Source organism: Gracilinanus agilis, chromosome 2 (genome assembly GCF_016433145.1).
Source record: "Gracilinanus agilis isolate LMUSP501 chromosome 2, AgileGrace, whole genome shotgun sequence".
Taxonomy (NCBI): Eukaryota; Metazoa; Chordata; class Mammalia; order Didelphimorphia; family Didelphidae; genus Gracilinanus; species Gracilinanus agilis.
Window position 1 is genome coordinate 576,636,941 of NC_058131.1, and position 25,930 is coordinate 576,662,870.

General features: G+C 37.2%; 1 protein-coding gene across 1 annotated transcript in view; it reads right to left on the bottom strand.

The window, feature by feature from the left end:
* The window catches only part of TLN2 (talin 2), a 252,871-nt gene that overhangs the window by 182,018 nt on the left and 44,923 nt on the right, over window positions 1-25,930 (bottom strand). The window contains exons 9-16 of the mRNA XM_044660127.1: window positions 19,107-19,262; window positions 18,375-18,476; window positions 18,162-18,238; window positions 13,524-13,704; window positions 11,222-11,335; window positions 7,660-7,768; window positions 5,825-6,033; window positions 4,947-5,045 (exon numbers count right to left, since the gene is read on the bottom strand). Coding sequence (XP_044516062.1) covers window positions 4,947-5,045; window positions 5,825-6,033; window positions 7,660-7,768; window positions 11,222-11,335; window positions 13,524-13,704; window positions 18,162-18,238; window positions 18,375-18,476; window positions 19,107-19,262 — 1,047 coding nt within the window. The remainder of the gene's footprint in view (window positions 1-4,946; window positions 5,046-5,824; window positions 6,034-7,659; window positions 7,769-11,221; window positions 11,336-13,523; window positions 13,705-18,161; window positions 18,239-18,374; window positions 18,477-19,106; window positions 19,263-25,930) is intronic.

The following is a 25,930-nucleotide window of genomic DNA, read 5'->3' on the forward strand; positions in this document are numbered from 1 at the left end:
ATGAGAGAATGTTATAGTGGGAAGGGACCTCAAAAATTAAATCAGAATCAAATCAGTTCAGGGTTTTCTAACCTAAATGATATTGTGGATGGTAAATATTTAAATTCTATTAAGTGAACCACTGTCTACTCAACAGTCTCAAAGTACTGACTTTTGATGGCTCAGGAGTCAGGTAGCAGAAGATAGACATAGTGGGAGAGAAGCAGGTGACAAAGAAATTTTTTTAAAGACTATACTATTGTGGGACAGCTAGGTAGACATTATCTAGTTATGTGACTAGGCAAATCACTTAACCCTAAATACCTAGCCCTTAATGCTCTTCTGCCTTGGAAACAATATTTAGTACTGAATCTAGGACAGAAGGTAAAGGTCACAAAAAAAGATTATACTATTTCAGCTTAAGTTAATTTTGAAAAATACATACATTTTTATAACAATCATTAAAAAACGGCATGGTACTGGTTGAAAAACAGAGCTAGGATTGAATATTTTTTCTTTTTTTTTCAGAATGATGGAATGCTTTTTCCTCATGACTTCATATGTGTAATGGATTTTGCATTTCTTGCCTTCTTGATGGATGAGGGAGGTGTATGAGGTGGGAAAGAATTTGAAACTGAAAATAAAATTTAATTTGATAAATTAAGAAAAAAATATTTTGAGGAGTAAAAGCTTTGTTAAGAGATATGTAGATGAGGGCAGATAGGTGACTCAATAAATTGAGAGCCAGGTATAGAGATGGGAAGTCCTGGGTTTGAATTTGACCCAAGATACTTCCTAACTGGGCAAGTCATTTAACACCCATTGTCTAGTCTTTATCGCACTTCTGCCTTAGAACCAATACATGGCATTGATTCCAGGACAGAAAGGAAAGGTAGAGAGAGAGAGAGAGAGAGAGAGAGAGAGAGAGAGAGAGAGAGAGAGAGAGAGAGAGATTAATGCTTACTAAGCTACTGTAAACCAGTAAAATTTTTCCATGAATTAAGGATTAGGAAATTCCTATTTAAGCCAATACTGGCAACTCAACTTTCTAGATGAGGTAGGAACTTGAGGCCAGGATAGGCAATATGAACTCAAACAAAGCAACTAGAAAATGGAAGATCTGAGCCTTGAACTCAGTTTTTCTGATTCTCAGGCTTAGGCTCTTTTCATATCGCCTCTGATGGTGAGTAAAAAACTGGAAATATATCCAGCTTTCACAAATACCTTGTGATATTGCTGCAATGCCTAGCCATACCAGATGAATATGTAATATGTAAAAACATATGTAATATGTAAAAAATTATCTTTTTAGACAACTGCTTTTCTGAACCATTGAAGTTCTTATCAGTATTCAGCCTCCAGAGGACAATAACAAATGCTCAGAGGAGCCCATCCAATCTTGAAGTTAAATATAGGTTCTAAGAAATCACTTCACCTAAAGTTACTCTTCGTCTTCTGGGACTTGTCTGAGGAATCAAATATGATGAAAACTAGAAAAGATTTACTTTTATTTTTTTAAATTAGACAACTCGGTTTATCACCTTCTGGCTAAGGAAGGTCAGAGCTGTGAACTCTCATAAAACAGGAAACACTTGGCAAGAATATAGTGTTTATGATTAGCCCTTATCTTGCTGTGATACAGTGAAATGGGTATTCCATCTGTGGAATAAAGAATAATTTCAGTTCTTTAACCAGATATGTTACCCATCTATCTAGTTTGCCAAAGAACAATATGGTTGACTTGGTTTATTTTCCTTGCTTTTAGGAGCCTAAGAAATCCCAATCAACTCAAACAAACACAAGAATTTATTGTTTGCACAAAGTCCAAAATGAGCAGTCTCAGACCTCACAGAGCTTACATTCTACTGAGTGAGACTATGTGGACACACAGGTAAATATGGACAAAATGCAAAGTAATTTTGATTGAGGCACTACCAATCCAGGGATATCACCGAAAATCTCATTAAGAAACTGGTGATTAAAGTGAGAGCCAAAAGAAACTAGGAAACATTAAAGGTGGAGGTTAGTAGGTAACGCGCTTCCCCACAAGAACTAACCAGAAGAATGGCTTCTGGGAAAGCTGGAAAAATGTGTATAAAGTCATGGAGGGAGAAGCCACAGTAGAACCAGGAAAACAAAATGCTGAGGATGAGCAACTTTGAAAGACTTAAGAACTCTGATCAATGCAATGACCCAGAATAATTTCAAGAGAATGATGATGATGAAGCATGCAACCTACTACCTCCCAGAGTGCTGATGGACTCGAGGTGCATAAAGAGACAAAGATTTTCAGACAAGCCCAACAGGATCATTTATTTTGCTTCACTAATGCTTGATTAATTATGAGTGTTTTGTTTTGGTGTAGTTAGGTGCCTTAGGGGATAGAGAGCCAGACCTAGGGGTGGGAGGTCCTGGGTTCAAATCTGGCCTCAGATATTTCCTAGCTGTGTGGCCCTGGGCAAGATACTTAACCTCAATTCTCTACTTTATTGCTCTTCTGCCTTGGAACCAATACTCATTGTAGATTCTAAGATAGAAGGTGAGAGTTGTGGTTTTTTTTTTTAAGAGTTTTGTTTTGACTTTTTTTCAATGTGAGGAAGAGGTGTGAAGAGGGAACGAGTTAAAGGTAACTATCCTTCCTCTCCACCCCCCCACCAAAAAAAAAAAAAAGAAAAGAAAAGAAAAGAGCATCATGGGAGCATTTTTTTAAATTAACAAAATAAAAAGACAAAAAGAAATAGATATAAGCATCACAATTTTGAAAGTTACTGTAAAATTACTTATTATTTAAAAATAAAAATAAAATTACTTATTTAAAAATAAAAAATTACTTATTTGAAAATTTAAAAAAATTACTTATTATTTTAAAATAAAAATTAATAGAGAGACAGTTTCCCATATGATACTTTTATTCTATTTCTATTGAAATAGTTGTTTTATTTTGTGATTGTTCAGTTTGAAATTTTAAAAAGAAAACTTATTTTTTTTAAAAAGGAAGGAATGTATTCTAGAAGTAGGAAGTGACCTGAGGAAAGGAATGAGGATGAGAAATGGAATTCTATATATTAGAAACATCAACAAAGTCATTTTTATTGGACGGGATCATATAAGGAGAGTAATACATAAGGCTGGAAAAGAAGACTGAAGACAGGTCATAAAGTCTTTGCCAAACAGAAGTTTGTATTTATTCCCAGCAATAATAAAGAATCGAACCCTCACTTTAGGAATATCCCTTTGCCCGCTCTGTGGAGAATTAATTGGAGATAGCTGATACTGGAGGCAGAGATCAATTAGGAGACTGTTCCAATATTCCAGATGAGTGGGCCTCAACTAGGTTGACTGTGAGTAGACAGAAGGAAGTTACTATGGAGATAAAATAGATAAAATTGATTTGATATGTGCAGTGAGAGAATGACAGATTACAACGTGGGTCACTAGGAGGTGGTTGATACCCTCAAGAGAAATAAGGAATTTGGGGAGAGAGATGGGTTGGAGGGGGCAGTAATCAATCATAGAACTTAATTTGATTTAGAAATGCTGGTCCAAAATAGACAGGCCATTTTTATTTTAAATAGGAATGTCAAGGCATTCCTTTCCTTGGAGAGAACTGGGGATAGAGGTCTCTACTAGTTCATCTGATAATGAAAAGTACTTTTAATGTTCTAAAATTAAGAGTGTTTTTGGGAACACCCATAAGTCTTTAATGTAAATTTCTTATATTTTCTTTTTCCCCCACTAATCTTTTGAAATATTTCTTGTTCTTATTGAGTTACTGTTTTCTGTTTGGCCTATTATAACTTTCAGGGGATTCAGTTCTTTGGGTGAGGTTTGGTTCTAAGTTGTCCATTTTCTTTCCTTTTCCTTTCTGTTCTTTCTTCTCTAACTTTCTATTCTGCTTCTCCAGTTTCATTTTTTCCTAGGCACTCATAATTTCTGTGACCAGATCATTTTTTTTCTCTGAAGCTTCCTTAGACTTGAGAAATTGTTATCCTCCTTGGGGTGTCTCACAAGCTATTAGATTTACTTGTGGTATTTGGAATTTTCCTTTGTTTATCTTATCCATCATAGTAACTTGATTGTGTGAGATCTGGCTTAGGTCAGTCAGTGCAACTGAATGTCTGGTGGACCAGAGTAGGACCCTCTTTTTGAGGACTTTAAGGTTAAAACTCTGCTGGGCTCTTCTTGGACCCTTTTGTCAAAAAGATCAGAATTTTCCCCATGCTGTGTTTGGGGCAACCCCATGTTGGTCTCCTGCCTTAGTCTTTGGGAAGTGCATGGGCTGGATTTTGTCAAGGGTCATTCTCTAGCCTCCCTTGATCCTGCTTAGAACTGATATATTCAATTTATCCTATGGCTAGGGGGTACAGCAGATAGAATACAGAGTCTAGTCAGGAATACCCATCTTCCCAAGTTCAAATCTGGCCTCAGACATGTACTGAATATGTGACCTTGGACAAGTCACTTAACCCCATTTGCCTCAGTTTCCTCATCTGTAAAATGTGCTAGAGAAGGAAATGGCAAACTACTCTAGTATCTCTGCCAAGAAAACCCCGAATGAGGTCATGAAGAATCGGACATGATCCGAAATGACTGAAAAACAAAATAACATAGAATACTGAAATTTTTCCCAACTCTCAAATTCCATGTGTGGGTGCACATGTGTCATTTATAGAAAATAGGTTGAAAACTGAACTGCTAGAAATAATAGCTATATTGAGATCAAGAAGCCATCAAAATATCAAAGAAGAATATACTCATAAATGGATACACATCCAAGATAAGGAGACAGACAGACAGACAGACACACACACACACACAAACACACACACATACTGTGAGGCAAGGGTGGGTGGTGAGAGATGTTAGCTTTAGTTTTTTCAGTTTCTCCTTTCCTTGCCTGTACTACCACTTAGGCTTTTTTTTTTTTTAAGGCTTATGTTTCTAGTGAGAATTTGAATTTAACTTACTTGGAATCGCTCATCTGTTTCATTCTCTCCAATCTGTCTCAAAAGATCCCCGCTGGCTTGACCAATACTTCCAGCAGCAGTCAACACAGTCTGTCGAGGCTACAGTCATTGAAAAAAAAACACCAAACAACAAAACAACTTTGAGTTGGAAAAGAACACTCATTCACCAAAAAAAATCCTGGTGATTACAGATACAGTTTCTTTCAGAGACAGGGAAACTGGCAGGATAACAAGGATTGGCTGTCTGCAGTTGGCATAGAATGCAAGAAGAATAAGCAATATAGTCATTGTTTCTCTCTGAAGAACTTATAGATTTTGTAGACCAGGATGGAAAACAACAGATAGGAATGGAGGGAATTAAAATTTTCATACAACGGGCAAAAAGCCCAGTTAACAAAGTAGACCTGGCTTCACGCAAATAAGGGTCCAAAGTGCTTAAATCTTTAAATATATGGTACCTTTTGGAGGTCAGTGGGACTATATCTTAGCAAAGTATTCTTAGGTCACTCAAAGGAAAAGGAGTTGCCTATGAGAATTAGCTTAATTCCACAAAACTAAAAAAGTTGACTTTTATAATCTCCATTTCCCCATTAATTTGCAAAACTACCATGAGATAATGAAGGTATCTAATAAGACTGAAATGTACAAAATCACAAATCTAGGGCTGGAAGGGAATGAATCCATCTAATTAAATTTCTTCTTTTTGCAAATAGGAAACAGGCCATAGGAGATGGAGTCTTTTGCACAAGATCCTACAAGTAACATTGGAGGTGGGAGTTGAGCCCAAGTCCTCTTACTGGATGAAACCAGGAGCCAGAGGACAAAAGTTTTCTCCTCAAAGCAAGCTGTCATCTTCATATAAATCTTTATTTGTTTACCTCTCCAGAAGTTGGCTGCACAGCCTTCAACAAATCCGACACTGCCCCTGCTAATGTCCGAGCAGCTCTCAGGAGGTCTTCTCCACTGCCCACGTCGTCATCCATGAGGGCTGCGAGGAGCTTCACCCCCTTGGACATTTCCGTCAAGTTGGAAGAGATGGTGGTGATGGCGCAGCCCACAGCAGTATAATCTGTGTCTGCAGGGTCACCTGAGGCAGAAGAAGGCTTGTTATGAAAAAGGACAGGTAAGAAGAAAGGGAAAGTGGGTTGGTTGAATGCTAGAAACGACTCTGAGTAATTCTGTGGAAATATATTTTGGTATCTGGGCCAATCACCCCCAAATAAAGGGAGAAACAGACAAATTAATCTTATTACACAGCTGTAGATATATCACCCACCCAAGACAATGGATCTTTTTAGGTTTATTACACATTTTACCCCTTTGTACATTCTACTGCCTGGTCAAACTGAACTTGCTGTTTCTCACCTATGATGGTCTATCAACTCACCTCTGTCCTCCTACAACCTTTGCCCTGTGATGGGAAGATACTCTTCCTTCACCTCTGCCTCCTGGAATTTCAGGCTTCCTACAAAGCTCATCTTAACTCTACAAAAAGCACATTCAAGTCCTCCAATTGCTTGTAACCCTTCCACTTGAAATGACGTTGTATTTACTTGAAAATATTTATATACCCAAATGTTTCCTCCTTGAAGACAAAGACTTTCATTTTGGGGTTTGAACTCCTAGATCTTAGCACAGTGCCTAATACTTAAGCATTAACAAATGTCTGTTAACTGATTGAAGTAAGACCAATATCAATCAAAATTTTATTTTATTTTTATTTTTTTAATTTTTATTTAACACTTGCCATTGGCTGGTTACCATATTAGACACTAGGAATATGAAGCCAAAAAATAAAAAATCTCTATTCTAGAGGAGCTGATGTTGTAATGAAAAGACTAAAAAATACACATAAAAATATAGAATAAATATGAAGAGAATAAATATAAAGTAGCTAATTAACTACAAGGTAGTTTGTGAAGGTGGGCCTTAACAGGTGAAGGAATGATGATAGGTTTCATGGAGAAGGAATTTGTTTGAGTTGGATCTTGAAGGAAGGAAGAGATTCTACGAGGCAGAGGCATATGACAGTGATAGTATGAACTCCTGATCAATAAAAGTACATTTAAGAAAGGTAGTCCATCTGCATGCCCTTCTTATTCACTGTAGGGCACTCTTTTAATAAAATAATTTTTAAGTCTCCAAAGGGAATTTTGGCTTTTTATGACATTTGTGGTTATGGCCCCATCTGGTACATATGGCATTTTAACTCTTGCTGCTTTAAATATAATATAATGTCAATGGCAACAGCATAATGGAAGGCAGATTTTCTGGGTCACTTTCCTTTCTACTTCTCTGACAGGACAAGGTCTGATCCGCTAATAACTTTGTGCCCTTAAAGATAGAATTACATTATGCTTTAGAGAAAGAGAGACAAGATGGATCTATCAATGGCAAAACTCTCCCTCTTGAGGCTATAAGCTCCAAGAGGGGAGGATCCTGTCTTAACATACTTTATAAAATGTTTAGCATACTGCCATGGGGAGAAGGGGCTTTTATATGCTTTTACATGATGCATTATGTGGTTGAAATGGGACCAAGTCTTTTTTCAAGATCTCCAGGGTCCTCCTGGAGAAAGAGAATGGTTTGAAGAAAACCTGGTAATGTATAAATATAGACAGTTTTCCCCATATCATGGAAATCTGTTTTTTCAATCAAAGAGCAATGGGGGAAACACTACAGCACTCCACAAATCTCTATCCCAGTGACTCACCAGCTGTGAGGTTAACAACTGAAGCTGTTCCAGCCGTGATAGCATCAACCTGAGAGTGGATTTCATGTTTTGATTCATCGACTTTGTTCTGAACCCATACCCTAGAGGCCTGCAAAATAAGAGAATCACCCAAAAGAATGTCAATTACATGCTAAATTAAAGGAGGAACAAAAGAACCTACTACCAGAAGACAGGAGCCAACATTTCTGATTTAAAACAAAATTTAAATAATCCCAAACTTCTTAAACAAAGCAAAGAGAGCCAATGAGACATTTAAGTTTACTTATGTTATTTTCTTTAATATTTTTTATTTTTTCTCAGATGCCTGCTAGGGAGAAGTCTTTTTTTCCTCTGGCTGTTTCATTAAAAACCATTACTACAATTCTCTTTATTTTAAAAATTCTTGTAGTGAAAGGCATGATAATCTCATTCAGTTAGATCAAATTTAAATCCTGAATCTAGGGAGAAAAAACCTATTTAATTTCATGACACTGACAATATCAGTTAATATTAATACCCTTTTTTTGTTCTGTAGGATTGTGAAAGTTTACCAATGTTCTCAAGAGAAGGGCTGTCTTTTTCAACATGGGTCTGTTTAGAAGCAATATTTAGAAGTCACTTCTAAACTCTTTAGAAGTGATGGAAGTAATGGCTGTAGCAAATTAAAATTTTTTTTTTTTGGTTTAGGATGTGTGATTTCATTATTATAGGGAACTCCTGGTGTGAAGGAAGACAGACAACTCTTTGGGAATTATAGTCTTGGAGAGTTTCTGGAGATCTAGAGAGGTCAGGTCACTCATTCATGGTGATGGAGCCACAAGAGTCAGTGACAAGTCCTGAAGCATGTTGTAAGGAAGATTATTTATAAGCACTATCTCCTTTCTCCAGGGTTCTTTATCTACTATATCATAGAAGAGATTTTGTTGTTGTTGTTCAGTCATTTCAGTTGTGTCCAACTCTTCTTGACCCTATTTGAGGTTTTCTTGGCAGAGATAATGGGGTGGTTTGCAATTTCCTTCTCCATCTCATTTTATAGATTAGGAACCTGAGGCAAACATGATTAAATGATTTGTCCAGGGCAACACACCTAGGCTCTGAAGTCAGATTTGAATTCAAGAAGATCAATCTTCCTGACTCCAGGTCTAGTACTCTATTCACTATGCCAATCAGTTGCCCTCTAGAAGATATACATTGGTAAATATAGCAGATTCTCTTCTATTTGACATTTAGAAAAAAAAATCCTGTGTCTTCTAGTCTTAGCCATTTCATTAACTAGAAGAATGGTCTTCAGAAAAATAATTTGATCTGTCTAGACTTGAGTTCTCCTCAGTCAAAGAATAGAAAGGGGACTGGATGCATTTCAAGATTGATTCCACCTCTTATTAAGACCATAGGATGCTGAAAATCTATTAAACTGTCACTTCTGTACTTTACTATATATAGGAAATGATCTTCAGAATGATGCTCCTGAGGTCCTATAAGATCTGAAAGCACCTTCTAATCTTACTTCTTATATATCAGAATATATCAGAGTGAGATTAAATTAGGCACAGTGTAGGTCTAGTAGGAGATCTACTTGTAATTATTAGAAAACTGATGGCCAGAGAGATGTTTGTTTAATCAGAATATTTAAGAAGATGCTATTCTCCAGCCATGCCAGATAAAAAAAAGAACACGCAATATTCTTTTCCTGAGCCATAATCTAAAAAAAAGTAAAATGTCAAATAAGTTATGGAACTCTAATGATGTAGGATGGAAGGCAACAGAACAAATAATCAGAACCGGATGAGTATTTTTCTTGCTCAAGAACATCACTCACCTTCTATCATCAGCAGTCTCATCCTGTATAGCTGATGGTGGTTCCAGTTAACATTAATGAGATCTAAACAATATAAATATCATGTAGTGGCTCATTGCTTGAGCCTTCTGAAAAGTTTTGTTTTCTATTATGGTCCCCAAGGCCATCACACAACATGGCAGAGTGAAAAGGGCTTGGATTCAGGAAACCTGCATTCTATTCCCGTCCCAGATACTAACGTGTTAAAATCATTAATTTGGGATAAGTTGGATGCCACCCTGATGGACAGGGATGATAATTGAGAGATTTGGGATGTTCATCAGTAAGACAACAAGCATTTGTCAAGTGCTGACTGTGTCAAGCACTCACCCTAAACAACAAGGATAGAAAAAAAGTAAAAAAAAATAATCTCTGTGTTTGAGGAATTTACATTCTAATGGGTGACTCAACATGGAAATAGCTGGATATAAGCAAGATATGTAGCAAGTACAGAGTAGACAGAAGGTAAACTGAAAGGGGAAGGCATTAGTAGCTAGGAATGACAATAGGAAAGGCTAACTCTATAAAGTAGAATTTAAAGTGAGACTTGAAGAAATGCAGGAAAGAGAACAGGTGGAGGTGAGAGTAAAGAGCATGCTAGGTTATGAGATATGGGCAATGCAAAGGTCGAAGGGAAGAAAGGGAGTGCTTTGTTTGAGAAAGTGCAAAAGGGACTATGGCTGGATTATAGGGTGTGTGGAGTGGGGTAGAGTATAAGAATGTAGGAAATTTAGGAAGCGGCCAGGTTATACAGAATTCTAAATGCCAATGAGAGGAATTTATAATTGGTCTTAGAAGTAATGAGAAGTCACTAGAGCTCACTGAATAGGGGGTGAAATGGTCTGGTGTGACTGGGGACACGATTTCAACTATGAGTCTCAGTTTCCCTATTTGTAAAAGTGATGAGGTTGGACTAGTTGGGCATTAAGGTACTTTCTTGTTCTGAAGAATTATTCTTAATACTGGTTTATTTTATTTCTAATAGGGTTCTGTTTTGGATTTTTCAAGCTTTTTTCCTTCATTCCTTTGTCCTGACAATCCAAGGAATGCCCTCATGTTCCTTGACCCAGAGCATCTTCTAAAATAGGATAATTAAGATTGAGAATATAAACTCCAATCTGTCTAGCAAACAAGAACTAGTTTTAGTCAAATATATCCAGGGGAAAGGCAGGGCTGTGTCCTTGATATCCCCACTGCAGATGAACACAGGACAGTCAATTTTGGCCAAACTTAATTTCTTCATCTAGATCAGCAAGGATATTAGAGTCCTATGATCAAAGATGTGATTTTTCCATTATCATGAGGAAATCAAGGATAGACTGGAAAATATATTAACCCACCTCCTCATTATATAGCCATCAATTAGAGATGTCTTAGGGAGAGCTGAATAATGACCTTTCAAAATTGTATCAAGATGCTGAATTTGTCTTTGACTACTGAGAGAGAACATGTAAAAATTAATTTATTGGTTTTTGTTAGCCTGATTAATAAACCGATTTTTCTTACCAGGAACCCAGTTTCTTGGAATTTCTATTCATCACATTATGATCTCATGGTTCTACCTACTTAAACACTTGTATCTGTTTCTAAGGATTTAGCTAAAGAATAATGAGACACCAGGAGATTACAAACCAGAACGTTTTCTGGTGCCAAATTCAGGTATATTAAATTAGCTGGCCTTCTGTTAGATCTGAGATGTGCTGAAAGACTTATAAAAACACTTACCATATCTTGCCCAAGAGGTGGTAGGTTATCAACTTCACTGAGGTCCGCCTGAGCTTGCTGAACCGCATGCATGCTTGTATTAATTGTTCCCATCAGGGCCTGCTGGGCTGACGTCTGGGAAAACAAATGGACATGGGCAATTCCAACAGAAAAATTTCCTCTACTAGAGAAAGTCATACTGTTTTTACAAAACTGTCACACTCCATGTCTTGGGATTTGCACCAAAGACCCTTAAGACCAAGGAGAAATTTTTAATAGCTCTAAAGTTGCACAATGATGTAGTAGATAAAGCACTGGACTTAGACTCAGGAAGATCCAAATTCAAATCTTGTCTCTTATGCTTAGTAGTTGTATAACCATGGTCAAGTCATTTAATGTCTTTTAATCTCAGTTTCCTCATCTTTAAAATGGAGATAATAACAACACTTACCTTCACCAAGTGGCTGTGAGGCTCAAATGAGAAGCATCTTACAAATCTTAGAGTGAGTGCATCATAAATGTTAATGGCTATTACTATCTTGTAACCATTATCAACTCAGTTTTGAGTATTTCATCACTGGGCTTTTCAGCATTTTTTAAGACTCAACCCATTTCTCTTCCGTCTTTCAGTATTTCTTCTAGCTATTCCTACTCAGGGGCTATCCTTCTCCCCTTGTCAATCCTGATTCCAAATATCTGACCCATCCTTTAAAGCTCAACTCTAATGCCATGTCATCTATCAGGCTTTTAAATTTTTCTCTAGGTAGATAGATGCCTTTTCTCTCCTTGAATCTCTCATAGCATTTGGTTTCTGCCTATCCCAAGAATGAAATATATATTAAAATAGCATTTTGGCAGGAATGGTTTCTCATTTATATTCTATATTACAATAAGTATAAGCTTCCAAAGAGCAGAGTGTGTTTTATTTATATTGAGATTTCCCAATGTCTTATACACAGGAGGGGCTAAATTTAATTCTAACCAAATCTAAAACTGAAAGTATCAACATTTCTTGGCAGAGATTGTAATATAGGATTTTAACCTTGCCATGTTGGCTTAGGGCAAACCTGTCAGTTGCCCTGGATGGAATGTTGAAGGTGGCATGTGCCTATATTACAAGATCAATTGCTTTCCTAAAAATGGGCTTCAGAAACCCCTTGTCCAATAGTATAGGTCACCTAGTGAAAATGATTGCCAAAGTGGGCTCGAGTGGGTATTTGATCAGAGAAAACAAATATTGTGGAAATCTATATGCTCTCTCTGTTGGATTCCTCTGTAATCATGTATTTCCATTAGCTGAAAGTCCATCCTCAAGTTTATGTAATAGCAGCTGTTTAGTTTTTGATTTTACACATCCATGATTTTAAGAGGATAGGAAGCTTTCAATGAGGATACACAACTTCTACCAATACAGTTCAGCAACGGTTCTGCCATTTCTAGTTTTAGAAAGCTGCTTGGAATATGAAGAGGTTAAGTGAATTGCTTCGATAAAAACACAGTCAGCATGTGTCAAAAGAGGGAACTGAATCCAGGTCATCCTGACCCCAAGGCTGCCTCTCTCTACTACACCAAGAGGTCTCTCAACAAGAATTTGCTGAATAAGATATGGAACAATTAAGCAATTTGGTGAAAGTACCTTTCTTTCTTTCTTTCTTTCTTTCTTTCTTTCTTTCTTTCTTTCTTTCTTTCTTTCTTTCTTTCTTTCTTTCTTTCTTTCTTTTTTTTTACTCAGACTATAAGCCTTATTGAAAGTACCTTTCTATTCAAGGCAAAGTCCTGAATTTGACAAGTATATAAGCAAAATAGGTAAGCCTTAAGCATGTCCATTTTTGAAAATTCTAACCAAAAAACCATAGCCTAAGCCCAGAATGCTGGTGTCCCATGTGAGATCACATACTAGAATATGTATAACTTGGCACAATTAATCACTATTATAAAGGGGAAAAAATTCCAAGCCAAACCAACAAAGTAACCTACCTGTCTTTCTTGTCTTCTTTCAAGACACAGTTCAAATAATACCTTCAGAAAGAGGCTTTTATTTTTTTCCTTTTCCCCCACCTGTTAGTGTTGTCTTCTCCATGGTTACCATAGTACATATTATACATACTATAGGTATCTTGCATAGACTTATTCTTCCATTAGAATGCAAGCTTCTTGAGGAAAGCCATTCTTTTTGTTTTTTCTTTGCAAGGCCAATGCTTATTTCCGTAAATGAGCCCTACTGGGCATTTAATAACTGTTCATTTATTGGTTCCTATCTACTGGTCATCTTTGAAGGAGAAAGAGCGCAGGATGATCAAAGACACTCCAATGAAAGGCTTACCAGTGGAGGCATGTGTCCTCGATGCATCTGGCCAACCATGACCTGCTGCTGCGGGGAGGGCATGCTGCCAATGTTGAAGGTTTCTGGTCCACTGGAACCAGAACGCATGACAGCTGGTAATGCCACAGAGCCATGCTCTACCTTCCCTGTTCGGTTGAATTGCTGCTGAAGGATGGTGGACCTGGGGAGAAAAATCGGAGCTGTTTAGTTTCTGTCAGATCTAGGTAGAATATTGTTTCCTTTTAAATAATAAAATATCACAGGCATACCTTGCCGTATACAATAAATATTTTCCTGAAAAGAAAAAAAGGTTTCATGCCAACTAAATTTCAGGAAATTGAACTATAATTATGATTATAACAAGAGTAGTTCAAACATAGAAAGCTATAGTCAATGCTATGGAAAAATCAACCTTAGAAATACAAATAATGACTCTGTGTCTATAATAACTTTCATATTTTTATATATATGGGTACCTAACATGCAGGGATTTGAAACATGCTGGCAATCTCCATTTGAGTCAGTATGTATCCTTTTTTACCTTTAAATGCTACATATTCAACTTGAAAATCATGAAGTTAGTTTAAAAAACAAAATGGAAAATTAAAGATGATGAACAAATCTGGGGACAGAGCTGAATTGTCAAGTGAAGCCTTTACAATATGCCTTGCACATTGCAACTTGATACAAAAAACCTCATAGAACAGCATAACATCATTATTTCTTATTGAGTAAAAAGTAAGTATGAATTTAGCTATCCAAAATGGTCATGTCCAGGAGGTCTATTGACTAACTTTGGGTGTATAGACTGATCAGATGTAAACGAGAGAGACCCTACTTAATATCCAGGGAGTAGCTCCTATACCATCAAACTCACTTTCAGGGAAACTAGGACAATGTCTTTTATTTTTTTTTAAAGCTATTTTATTTTCCTACTTACCCACAATAATTTTCAACATATGTTTTCTGAAATTATAAGATCCACATGATATTCCTTCCTCCCTTACCTCCCTCCTTAGAGATGGTAAGCAATTTGGTTCGGGTTATACATGTACTATCAAGCAAAACATACTTCCTTATTGGTCACTCTTGTAAGAAAATATTCACATCAAATACAATCTCAAACTAAAAACATGAATAAACTATTTTGAAAAATAGTATGCTTTGATCTGCATTCCAGTTGCTACAGTTAGTTCTTTCTCTGGAGGTAGATAGCATTCTTTGTAGGACATTTATTCTTAAGTAGAAAGTACTTGGGAATATCAACAGTTCCCAAGCAATGGGATCCTTGTCTCTTTGATGAAAATGAATTGAGGCAAAGAAAACATGGTGGTTATCGGATAGGTTAGCAAATAGATAAGATCCCTTTAACTCTACCCAAGTAGACTAAAATCCTTGCTCCTCTCTATTGAGCATATGGGAAGAAGAAAAAGGAGTGAGTTTATGAGCGTTTCTAGAAGCATTTTCTTTCTCCCCAGGTGCACACATCAAAGAATTCCCACCTTAGGCCGATGAGAAATGGGTGCAATAGTGGTGGGATTCTTAGACATGGTGGCCTCATAAGGACAGGACTCAGGCAAGGTGCTCTATGTTAACGTTAAGAGGTAATGGCCAGCCACTATAGTTTCTTCATGAGATTGCTATTAAATGTGTGTTACATGTCTTCTGTCATGATATGAGCAATATGAAAATATTTATTACATTAAAGTATGACTATAAGCCATATCAGATTATTTGCCACCTCAGAGAGCAGGGGGATGAGGTAGGGAGGGAAGGAGAAAATCTGAAATTTAAAATGTCAAAAAACAATTGTTGAAAAATGTTTCTACATGTAACTGAAAAAAATGAAAAGTAAAATAAATTCAAAAAAAGAGATAATGGCCAGGGTCATGTGAGGTGAGTTCCTTCCCTCCCAATACACATCATCTTAATAAATATTAGCAGTGAATTTGCTCATTTACATTTATTGGTCAATTCTAATTCCAAGAATTTAAAGTTCTTTTGCCACAGGCCAGGCAAAAACTTTCTTCCACATCAGGTTTAATTTCAACTTCAGCACTAATACTTGGAAATAGTCAGAAAATAATTCTAGGACACTTATGAGAATGTTAGAAAGGAAGAATGGGGTTGGGGGGAGGGAGGGAGGATCTGGGGAAAAACAATAGAAAACATCATTTTTACTTAGTTATGGCCCACTGGGAAAAAAATACACATTGGGCCAAATGCTATGCAGACAGCCATTAAATAAAATAGATCTCTGATAATTTTTTAAAAGGCTTTACTGGATAAAAAAATGTAGATATACAAGTTCCCCCCTCCAGTAATATTATAGCTCACTTAGTTGCCATTATTTTGATATCAACCTAATTAAGGAGATAAATATGAACAAAGAAGAAAGCCATTCAATGGCTCTGTTCCTCCAGAATGAAATCCCCTGCCCATCTCCCTCCCTGCACAAATAGTCCCTACATTACCAACTGCCAGTACTAGTAATTATAGCTGAATGGTCTAGACTGTTTTCATTTCCTTGGAAATGGTGAATGATACCCCGAGGCAAATCAGGTACAACTGACATTTATAGGGAATGGGAGAATTGAATCTGGAGCATGGTGAGTTCAACCAATGAGCAATGAAAAAGACAGTCTGGGCAATCATGTACAAAAGCCACATGGCTTCCAGTGCAGTCTCAAAAGCAGACGAACATTTTCAAATCCTAAAATCAGATTACACCTCCTGGTTGATGAAGAAAAAAGAAAAACACAGCAAGATAAATGCAAACTTTTAAACTTATATTCACTAGCAGGCAAGCAATCAACTCTAAAGCTGCCTCACTGATTTCAAGAAAACCAGGACAATTAGTATTTACAAATGCTCCAGACTTAGCAGTTTGGCTTGCTCACACATGAGGGACAGAGGGGGAAAGGGATCTGCCCACGGTCACAGAGCAAGTTCGGTGTTAGAGAGAGGATGTGGAACACAGGCTTTACTGGACTCCAAGTTCAGAACTTTTAGACCTCATTGACTATCATGACATTAAGATCTGTTCCTTTAACATGTTTTTCTAGTGAACAGACTGAGAACAAATGATTGGGAAGAAAGGGAGAAGAGTACATTTGCCACGATTAACCAGGATAACAGAGAGTTTTTTGAAGATGCTTCTACAGACTGTGGGAAGAGTAAAGTAGATGGTCCTTCTACCCAAGATTTAAGTTAGGTAGCGTATGAAGGGAAAAAAAAAGGAAGGAAGGATGCTGCTGTATTCTTGGAAGATTGGCTGTAACACAAAGAACTGACTATAATGCAAAGAGTTACATAATGCTAATATATTATTATTATGTATTATAATATATATCATTTTTATTAAATATTATGTAATGCAAATATAGTAAATATAATGTAAAGAATTGGGTAGCTCAGTGATATGGTGCACTAGGCTTGGCATCAGGAAGACTCCTCTTCCCGAGTTCAAATCTAACCTCAGACATTTACAAGCTATTTGAACTTGGGCAAGTCTCTTAATCCTGTTTGCCTCAGTTTCCTCATCTGTCAAATGAACTGGAAATGGAAATAGCAAATCACTCCAGTATCTCGTCCAACAAAACTTCAAAAGGGGTCACAAAGAGTCAGACATGATTGAAAACAAGTGAGCAACAATAACAACAAAGCCAAAGATTTGAGGGTCAGTATGATGTCAGCTAATAGACCCAGAGATCAGGCACTCTCGTTTTGTCCATGGTGAATGGCATTTCTTCACAAGCTTCACCTTTTGGGGACAAGCATAAGGAGAATTAAGGTATCTGAATTTCAGAGGTACTAAATATGATTCTCATCTGATTCTTGAGTGCTAGTTGTGATAATGGAAATTTTGAGGTCCCTGATCTAAACTTCCTGTGTACATTTACACCCTCAAAAACTACATTTCCCATGATTCCTCTTGTGTGATACAGGTGGGCAGGAAGTGTGATGATGTAAACAAAGGTATAAAGACTCAGGACAGAATCGGTACAGGTGGGAAGATATGGCATGTATTTGAACTAGCTCTTATCAGGCACGTGGCTTTAATTATCATATGGCTTTCAATAAAACCCTAATGTTTATATATATATATATATATATATCTCCATTTTATTTCTTACATAGTCCAGGCCTACTTAGCTTCCACTGACAGGATCCAGTTGGGGTCAGGGGATGCCATGTCTAGTATGGAAACTGGTAAAGAGGAAGGTTTCATTCTTGGCTTTGCAATTAACTATATCTATGTGACCTTAGGCAAGGCACAACATTTTAGGGCTCTTTATGATTTTCTCATCTGTAAAATGAGGGAGTTGAACAGATGGCCTCTAAGGTACTTTCCAGTTTTGATCTTCAGTCAATTTCTTACAATAAAGGTAATGTCTAGGGGAAGCTAAAATGAGAATACAAGAACAAGGCAATTCATCAGTATTCTATGTGATTTAGGCTAAGATTTTATTTCTAGTTTAACAACATGCATGCTATCTACATGCATTATTTAGTGTGACCAGAATTTAATATAAGATGTCCCCATCTGATAAGAAAAATTGGATAGGAATCCAATAGGAATAATTGTGCCTATTTATATTAAAAAGCAACTCTTTCCTCCATAAAAAGAACACTTACTTTTTAGGGGAAACAGATTCTTCTAACATTGTTGACTCCTCATCACCTTCTAATCCAAATCTATCTTTACTTTGTTTCTAGAAGACAGAAAACAAAATTCCAGAACGTTAAATGAAGGAATCCTTTCCCCAGTGATCCCAGAAGAATTTTGTGTGGTAACAATATAACAAGACATACAAGGCTGTTTTTCTAATCAAATTGATTAATAAGTACCTTCTTGAGGATGATGTCAATATAGCCTGCAATAAGTTGAGATATCTGCTCTCCTTCAGTTGTTTGTACAGAGTAATAACTTTCCTGATATTCTCCAAAATCCTAAAGAAAACAGTATTAATAGAAATTTTTTAAAAAGGGAAAATAGAAGAGAGACCCAGAGAGAGGATAGATATGCCAATTTAAATATAACTTTTAATAAATATATGTATTTTAAAAATACATATCCATCTAGGGTTATTGAGGTGTGGACCTGTATGAAGTAAATTGGATAAGCTGCAGGCTTGGTGGTTTCCAACTATAAAACGATAGGAACTAATGTTCAATATAGGTATCTACTGATATTTTTCTTCTCTTAACTTCTTTTTGCCCATGGCATTAACTGGAAGGTTTTATAGTTTCAAGGAGGGATGGCAGCCAGCAGTTTGGTGCATGTTAGTAATATAGTATATAGTACCTTACTAGGATAGATGCATATACAGAGTAGGTTCCTAATAAAAAATGTTTGTAGAATTTAGTTACATAGAAGAATGCACTAATAGCTAAGAGTTGTAGAAAGATGGAAGACTACCAACACGTTTGTGTTTTTACAACACAATTAAATCAACCCCAAAACACTCCACCAAGCCATGTTTTCCTTGCTTTTCCATCACTAAAAACCCTAAAATTAAAAGCCATAATCTTTGCCCTCTTCCCTACCTATCCCCACACCTCCCCATCCTGATACTGTACCAGAGTAAAGCTCTTGGGTGATGCTGCCCAGCGCTTGACAGTAGTAAGGGGCCACTCCTGCAACACTTCCTTGGTCTTTTCATCCACTCTCATCACGGAATCCTTAGTGATACCCAGCAATCGGGGGACCAGTTTGTTCTTACCCTTCATCTTTTCCTGAAATAGAAGATAAGAGTTATTGATTCTACTGAAGAAAAACAAATCTGCCTATATTTACCTATAGTATTAAGTGGAATGGTTTCACTTTATTTAATTTGCGTTAGTTGTGGTCTGGGATAGTCCAATCAAGGAAGGTGAAGTTATATGCCATCAATTATACTAGCAGTAACAGGCAAGACTTGAATTCATATCTCTGACTCTAAACTTAAAGAGCTCTTTCCAGTACTCTTTGCTGTCTCTTTAACCTTTTCTGGACAACTATAACTCCACTGTAGAGATTTTATCTTTGCATGCTTCCCTGAACAATTATTCCAATAGGTTGTAGGCATCCCTCCAGTTATCTGTATCTCCATAACCATTGCTTTGTCCCTACTAGGAAACCTCCAGGCTCCAGCCCCAACCCCCCTTGCCTCCATTCTTTTCTAGACATATGTAACTCCTGAATTTCTGGGACAACTCCACTCCCAGGTTCAACTCCTAAAGACAATGAAAATCTACCTAAATTTAGCTCAATGATGAACGTATTTCCACCCTATTTTACCCTCCCTACCCTACTAATTCTGAATCTCTGGGTGCCATTGTTCAAATCCTGATCTTCATCACCTATTGACTGTTCCTTTATTTTTGCTCCCCTCAACCCAGTGCCCCCCCAGACTTTTACTCTAAAAATATCCAACTCTCCCACTGTGCCCTAGAAATGTGCTTCAAAGGTAACAAACTGGCTTTCATCTTAAATCTTTTTTCTTTTTTCATTCTGTCTTCTTATACTCAGTGAGACCAGATTCTTTCCTGATGACATGGCTTCTCTGGCTACCTTTTCCAGCTCTTTTGTTCATATATCAAAACCACTAGTCAGGGTGGGAAAGCTGGAATACTTCTTGCTTTCAACTATCTCTCGGTAACCTCTTTTCCTTGGAGGTTCATTCAATCCATACTTATCACCCAATCAGGATAGGATAGTTGTTATTCATAGATGTCCAAGATATTCATTCCTTCCTCAACAAACTCAGTGACTGATAGGTAGCCTTCCTCTTCCGCCCCGAGACTAGAGGATTTTAACATTTATTGATACTCTAAGTCATGGAATTAATGAATTTACTCATTTTCCATCATCTACTCCTTCACCCCACCTCAACCACACAAAGATGTTTCTACTTTAGATCTTGCTGTTCCTTTCAAGTATTCCACATTCATGATTTCTAAACTCTGAAATTCCTTTAACCAATCACAGCCAGTTGTCACTTCCGTTCTCCCTCATAATTACAAACTACTTTTTGTACTCACTGTGACTTCCAAACTCCTTTTTTTACCCCCAATTTTATTTTCCAGTCCTCTATATTGACAACGCTCTCTTCCTTTTCCCATCTCGTCTTTTCAGGGAACAAGTTGTCTCCAGTCCCTTCCCCTTTGCTTTATTAAAGAACTTGGAAAGTGGAGCTTTTTCAGGAGGAAGGAAAAGGATGGAGACTAGACCTGGGGTTTCACATACAAAGGGAACTCACCAATGAGGAACCCCTCAGACCAATGCAGACCAACAACAATTTATAGCTTTGTGCAGTTGCCCAGAGCACAGAGAGATTAAGTGATTTGTAAAAGGTCTTCAAGCTAATAAATATAAGGCACAAGATTTGAATTTCCCTCCAAGTCTATCCCTCCCTTGCTTATTCCAAAAAGGACAGACAGGACTGAACAAATGGTGATCTCTCTGAGAACAAACACACACACAAAAATCAGGCTATGGAAAGAATGCAACATTTTGTTCAGGCTAGGAACCTGTTGGGAAGACAAATGTCTGCAACTTGTAAACAGCCATTTCCTGTTCCCTATCATGAATGACCCCAGCTATAAAAGAGCTCTCAGCTGCCAGGTGATACGGTTATCACACATGATGGAGGAGACACGGCAAACATGCTCGGCTCCTTCTGCAGTGGTAATGGGTGGCTGGCTGAGTGTGGAGGTGGTGGTATGAATGCAGAAAGTAAAAAAAAACATATTAAAGAGTACAAAGAGAAAGGAACACAGAAAAGAAGGGCGATATTGGTAATACCATGCTAAACTGGCAAAGGCTAAAAAAAAAAAAATTTAAAAAAAGCAAGTTATTCATCGTCGATTTATGGTCTCCAAGGATATCCTCTCTCAATCTGTCCTTGTAAATTTAATCATTGATGATTCATATTTTTTAAAAGGAAGTATATTCTCTCAGGGATCTAGAATGTCAGTCATTGGGCCTGGGTGTTTGGGAAGTAGATTCTTGGCCTGGGTTCTAGTGAACATCTCCTTGGGTGGATTTCAGGACTTTCCAGATTTCTCTTTCTCACCTACCTCTTTGCGACCCTCCTGAACCTTGAGACTCTGATCTTCCCATTGGCGACTCCCTCTCTGGACCCAGCATTTGAGGAAGGGCAAGTGCCATGCTTTGCCTCACTGATACGTGGATATATTCCAGACCTCTTTCTCTTTGCCAGCTGCCTAGCCACTTTCCTCCCACCCCCGATTCCAGCTCCCTTAAATGTCCCATCTTCCCCTATTAGAATGTAAACTCCTTGAGAGCAGGGATGATCCTATTTGCTTATATTTTATCTCCATTCCTTGGCAAAGTGCCTGGCACAGAGTAACCACTTAAGTGTCTTTTCTATTTACCTTATTTATCCATTCATCTATCCATCGATGCCTAGCCAGATGGGATATCTGTCCAAGTCTCTGAAGTTTTGTGAGGAATGGAGAATACAAATATATATGGCAGAGTAGGCAAAGGGACTCATGCACTATAGTATTTGTGGTCTTATTACAGGAAGGTTTTGAGTCTTTATTTTTTTTAACCCTTATCTTCCATCTTAGAATCAATACTATGTATTGTTTCCAAGGAAGAAGAGTGGTAAGGGCTAGAAGATGGGGGTCAAGTGACATGCCCAGGGTCACAGTTGGGAAGTATCTGAGGCCAGATTTGAACCCAAGACCTCCCATCTCTAGGCTTGCCTCTCAATTCACTGAGCTACCCAGCTGCCTCCAATTTTCAAGTGAGTCAATCACATATTTATTCTGGACCTGCTATGTGCTAGCCACTGAACTCAACATTGGGCATACAAGAAAGGTAAAAGATAGTCCCAGTCCTAAAGGAGCTTTCAATTTAATGGAAGACGACTCACAGCCCCCAAAAGAAGTCTATCTTCTGAACACCAATCTACATGGATAACAGCTGCTGTGTATCTTACACATTATGTACTCAATAAAGTTTCTAAAAATTTCATAGTAATTCAGGAGATAAAAGCAATATTAATATGAATAAACATGTTTATGCTGACAAAAGATATGAACACAGACAAAGGGAGGAAAGGAAAGTAGAGCTAGCAGAGCTGAGAAGAAATATGATTTTTTTGATATTAAGAATTTATTGTTTATTCAACCTTTAAAATTGGCTATTGGTATATTATAAATGAAACAAACAAACAAACCATGATTTATTAAGGGAAAAAAATCACTCCTCAATGTTATTTTCCTGAGGACAACAATTTTTCTATTTCATAGCTATCTATGTTTCAAATGTTGTCTGTCAACACTTTTTGAGATAAGCAAAAAAAAATTTAAAAAAAGAAATAAAGATGCCTTGATTGAGGACTGGCCAAAGAGGAGTTGTGTATATGGAATGTTATTATGGTGCTATAAGAAACAATGATTATAATAAATCCAGAGGAGCAAGGGAAGATTTATATGAATTAAAAAAAGAAGAACCTATAAGAAGTTTACATAATGACAACATTAGAAATGGAAAGAAGAATGACAAAACAATTGAAATCAATTGTGGTGAATTTATAATAAGACAAGAGATAAGAAGGCACATCCCCTTTGATTCTTGGCAGAGGTGACAGGATCACAGTTGTGGAACACTATCACATCATATTGGTTAGTTTTGTAGAGTTTTTTCCCCAAATACACTGTAAGGGATGACTCTGAGAGAAATGGGGGGAGGAGTACAGTAGGAAAAGGGATATAAAACCAAAAAATAGAAATAATATTTATTTTTAAAATCCCTTTCACCCTTTCCCAAAATTATCTAAAAGATTATAAAAAGAAGCTGCTATTTCCCGAGTAATGGAAACAATTTCAGCAAAGAATGTAATATTGAAGACTTTGAGACATATCACAAATTCTAAAACAATGAATGGGAATGTTAGAACATCAGTTTTCTCAACCAAGGGACAATATTTCATGGAGAGAGAGTGCAAGAAAGTTAGCTGGAGGGGGTGTGGGAAAGAGAGTTTGAGGAAACGGGAACAGAGAAAGATAGAATACATATAATAAAGCTGTTATGAGACTAAATAAGACTTATGGAGAAAACAAAGGGTCCAGAATATCTGTAAGGAAAAAAAAAATAAGGCCTGAAAAAATGAGTAGCTCCACAAGGGGTACATTCAACCCAGAGTGGACCTCATCATTTAATCTGGTTTCAGAAACAATGGACAGATTTCAGGATTGAGGTGGGAGGTTGCAGCCAGTTAATTTGCAAGCACAGTGCTGGCATCAAAGCTGAGAAGACCCAGGAAAGGGATGGGAGATAAAATATGGTTTGCAGCTGTTCCCTCCATCCTTCCCCCACTGCCACCCTCATCTGCAAAGCTCTACTGTGAGGGGTGCCTATGTGCGAGAAAAGACAGGGAGTACAGAAACCTGAGAGATTACTTTAACACATGTCAAGATTATTCTGGCATACAGAAAGAAACCATTAGAAATAAATAAACAAATTAAAATGGAGCTTTCTATTAGGAACTATCAGGGTAAAAAAAAGAACCCAAAGAATATTGAAAGTAACAGCTGAAACTATCATTGTGGGATAATCCATTTGCAATTCCTCCTTGCAAAACCAGAGAACAGCTGGGGAAAGTCAAAATGGTGAATGGTGACTATCTACATAAGGAACAGTTTTTTTTTTCCTTTTTAGAGCAAACATATTTGCTGAAGCTCAAATATTTGATTTACGGCACTGTCAGAACTAAATTAGCAAATTTTACAACCAGCCACCCCATTACTAACAGACATTCATGTATTTACTTTCCTTTTGGAATTTTACAGGACAGCTTGGTGGCAAGAGGATAAGAGTGCTAGGTCTTGTAAGGATGGGATTTATGCAAGGGGGATGGGACTCTTTCTCTGGCTTCTTTTGTACCATCCCCCTTGCACAAATCCCATCCTTACAGTCTGAAGTCTGAGGGAGATCTTCCTAAGTTCAAATTTGACATCAGACACTTACTTTCCATGACTCTGGGCAAGTCATTTAACCCTATTTGCCTCAGTTTCTTCATCTGTAAAATGAGCTGAAAAAAGGCAGTAGCAAACCACTCCAAGATGTTTGCTACGAAAACCCCAAATGGGGTCATGAAGAATTGGACACGACTGAAATGAATGAACAAAACAACAGGAAATTTTCCCCAGGAAATTCAGAATAACGTCACTAAAAACCAATTTAGGAGAAAGATCCTTTTAAAGGATTTGTGAACCAAGGCCTGCCTTTTCCAAGGAAACTTTCTCTAAGTGGCTACTTTCCCTTTTTGCTTTCTTTATAAGTATATATAGTTAAACTATACTATGAGGCAGGTGTTTATTTGTATGTTATACAAAGGAGGGATGGAATTCTGGAAATCACATTATCTTTATCTTTCTTGGCCCATGCCTCTTACTTTTACCTAAAATAAGTCATTTTCCTAGAAAGTCCTGCGATTATTATTCATTTCCTATGATACTAGTACTGCTGATACATACCCTCCATTTTTTTTTGAAAGGAAAAACACAAGCTTTTTGTAAAGTACCTGGAAATATGTGTGTGTGTGTACATCCGTGTGTAACAGGCATTGAACATTCCATGAGAGCTCTATTGCCAGCCACAGTGAAACTACATTTCGATTCAGAAGGTTCAAAAATCCCAGCTCTGTCACAGATGTTTTAATATTGGGCAAATCACTTATCTCTATGGGCCATGGTTCTCTCACCTGAGAAATGAGGTGACTAAATAATGCACTCTGGGTTTGAATTCAGCTCTACATCTATGAACTTAGCTAAGGATGCTTATGATAAGTCAAAGCAGAAGTTCCCAGATGAGTGGATTTAGAAAGGAATGTGTGACCTGGAGCAAGACATTTCCTCTCTGGGTTATAAGTTCCTCATCTGGAAAATGATACAATTATATCCCAAGAACTCTTTTGACTCTGATATACAAATATCCTAAGTTTTGAAGATGTACAAGATGATGATAATGGAAAATCTATTAGACTGAAATAAAGATGTAATATTTTTTCTCATCTGAATTCACTCTAAGACATTCAGATATCTACCCATGGATCCTAGGTTAAGAACACTGCCTATGAAGTGAAAAGCCAGGCTTGTTATCTTTATAAACAAAAAGCTTTACAAAACAGTGTTACATTTAAATGATCTGTCAACTCACTATATTCTTAAATTTTCTTAACACTGCCACAAGTGAATGAAAAGCAAAATGCCCTATTTCTTCATCTAAATCAGAGGCAGTAGAGAAAAAGCCAGAATAAGGGAGAGGACTGCCAATTCCAATTCCTACCCTTACATCTGAATAATATGTGTCTCAGAGTGACAAAACAGGAAAGGAAAGGACATCTCACAATGGCACACTTCTCCCCATGAAGTAAGATTCAATAGGT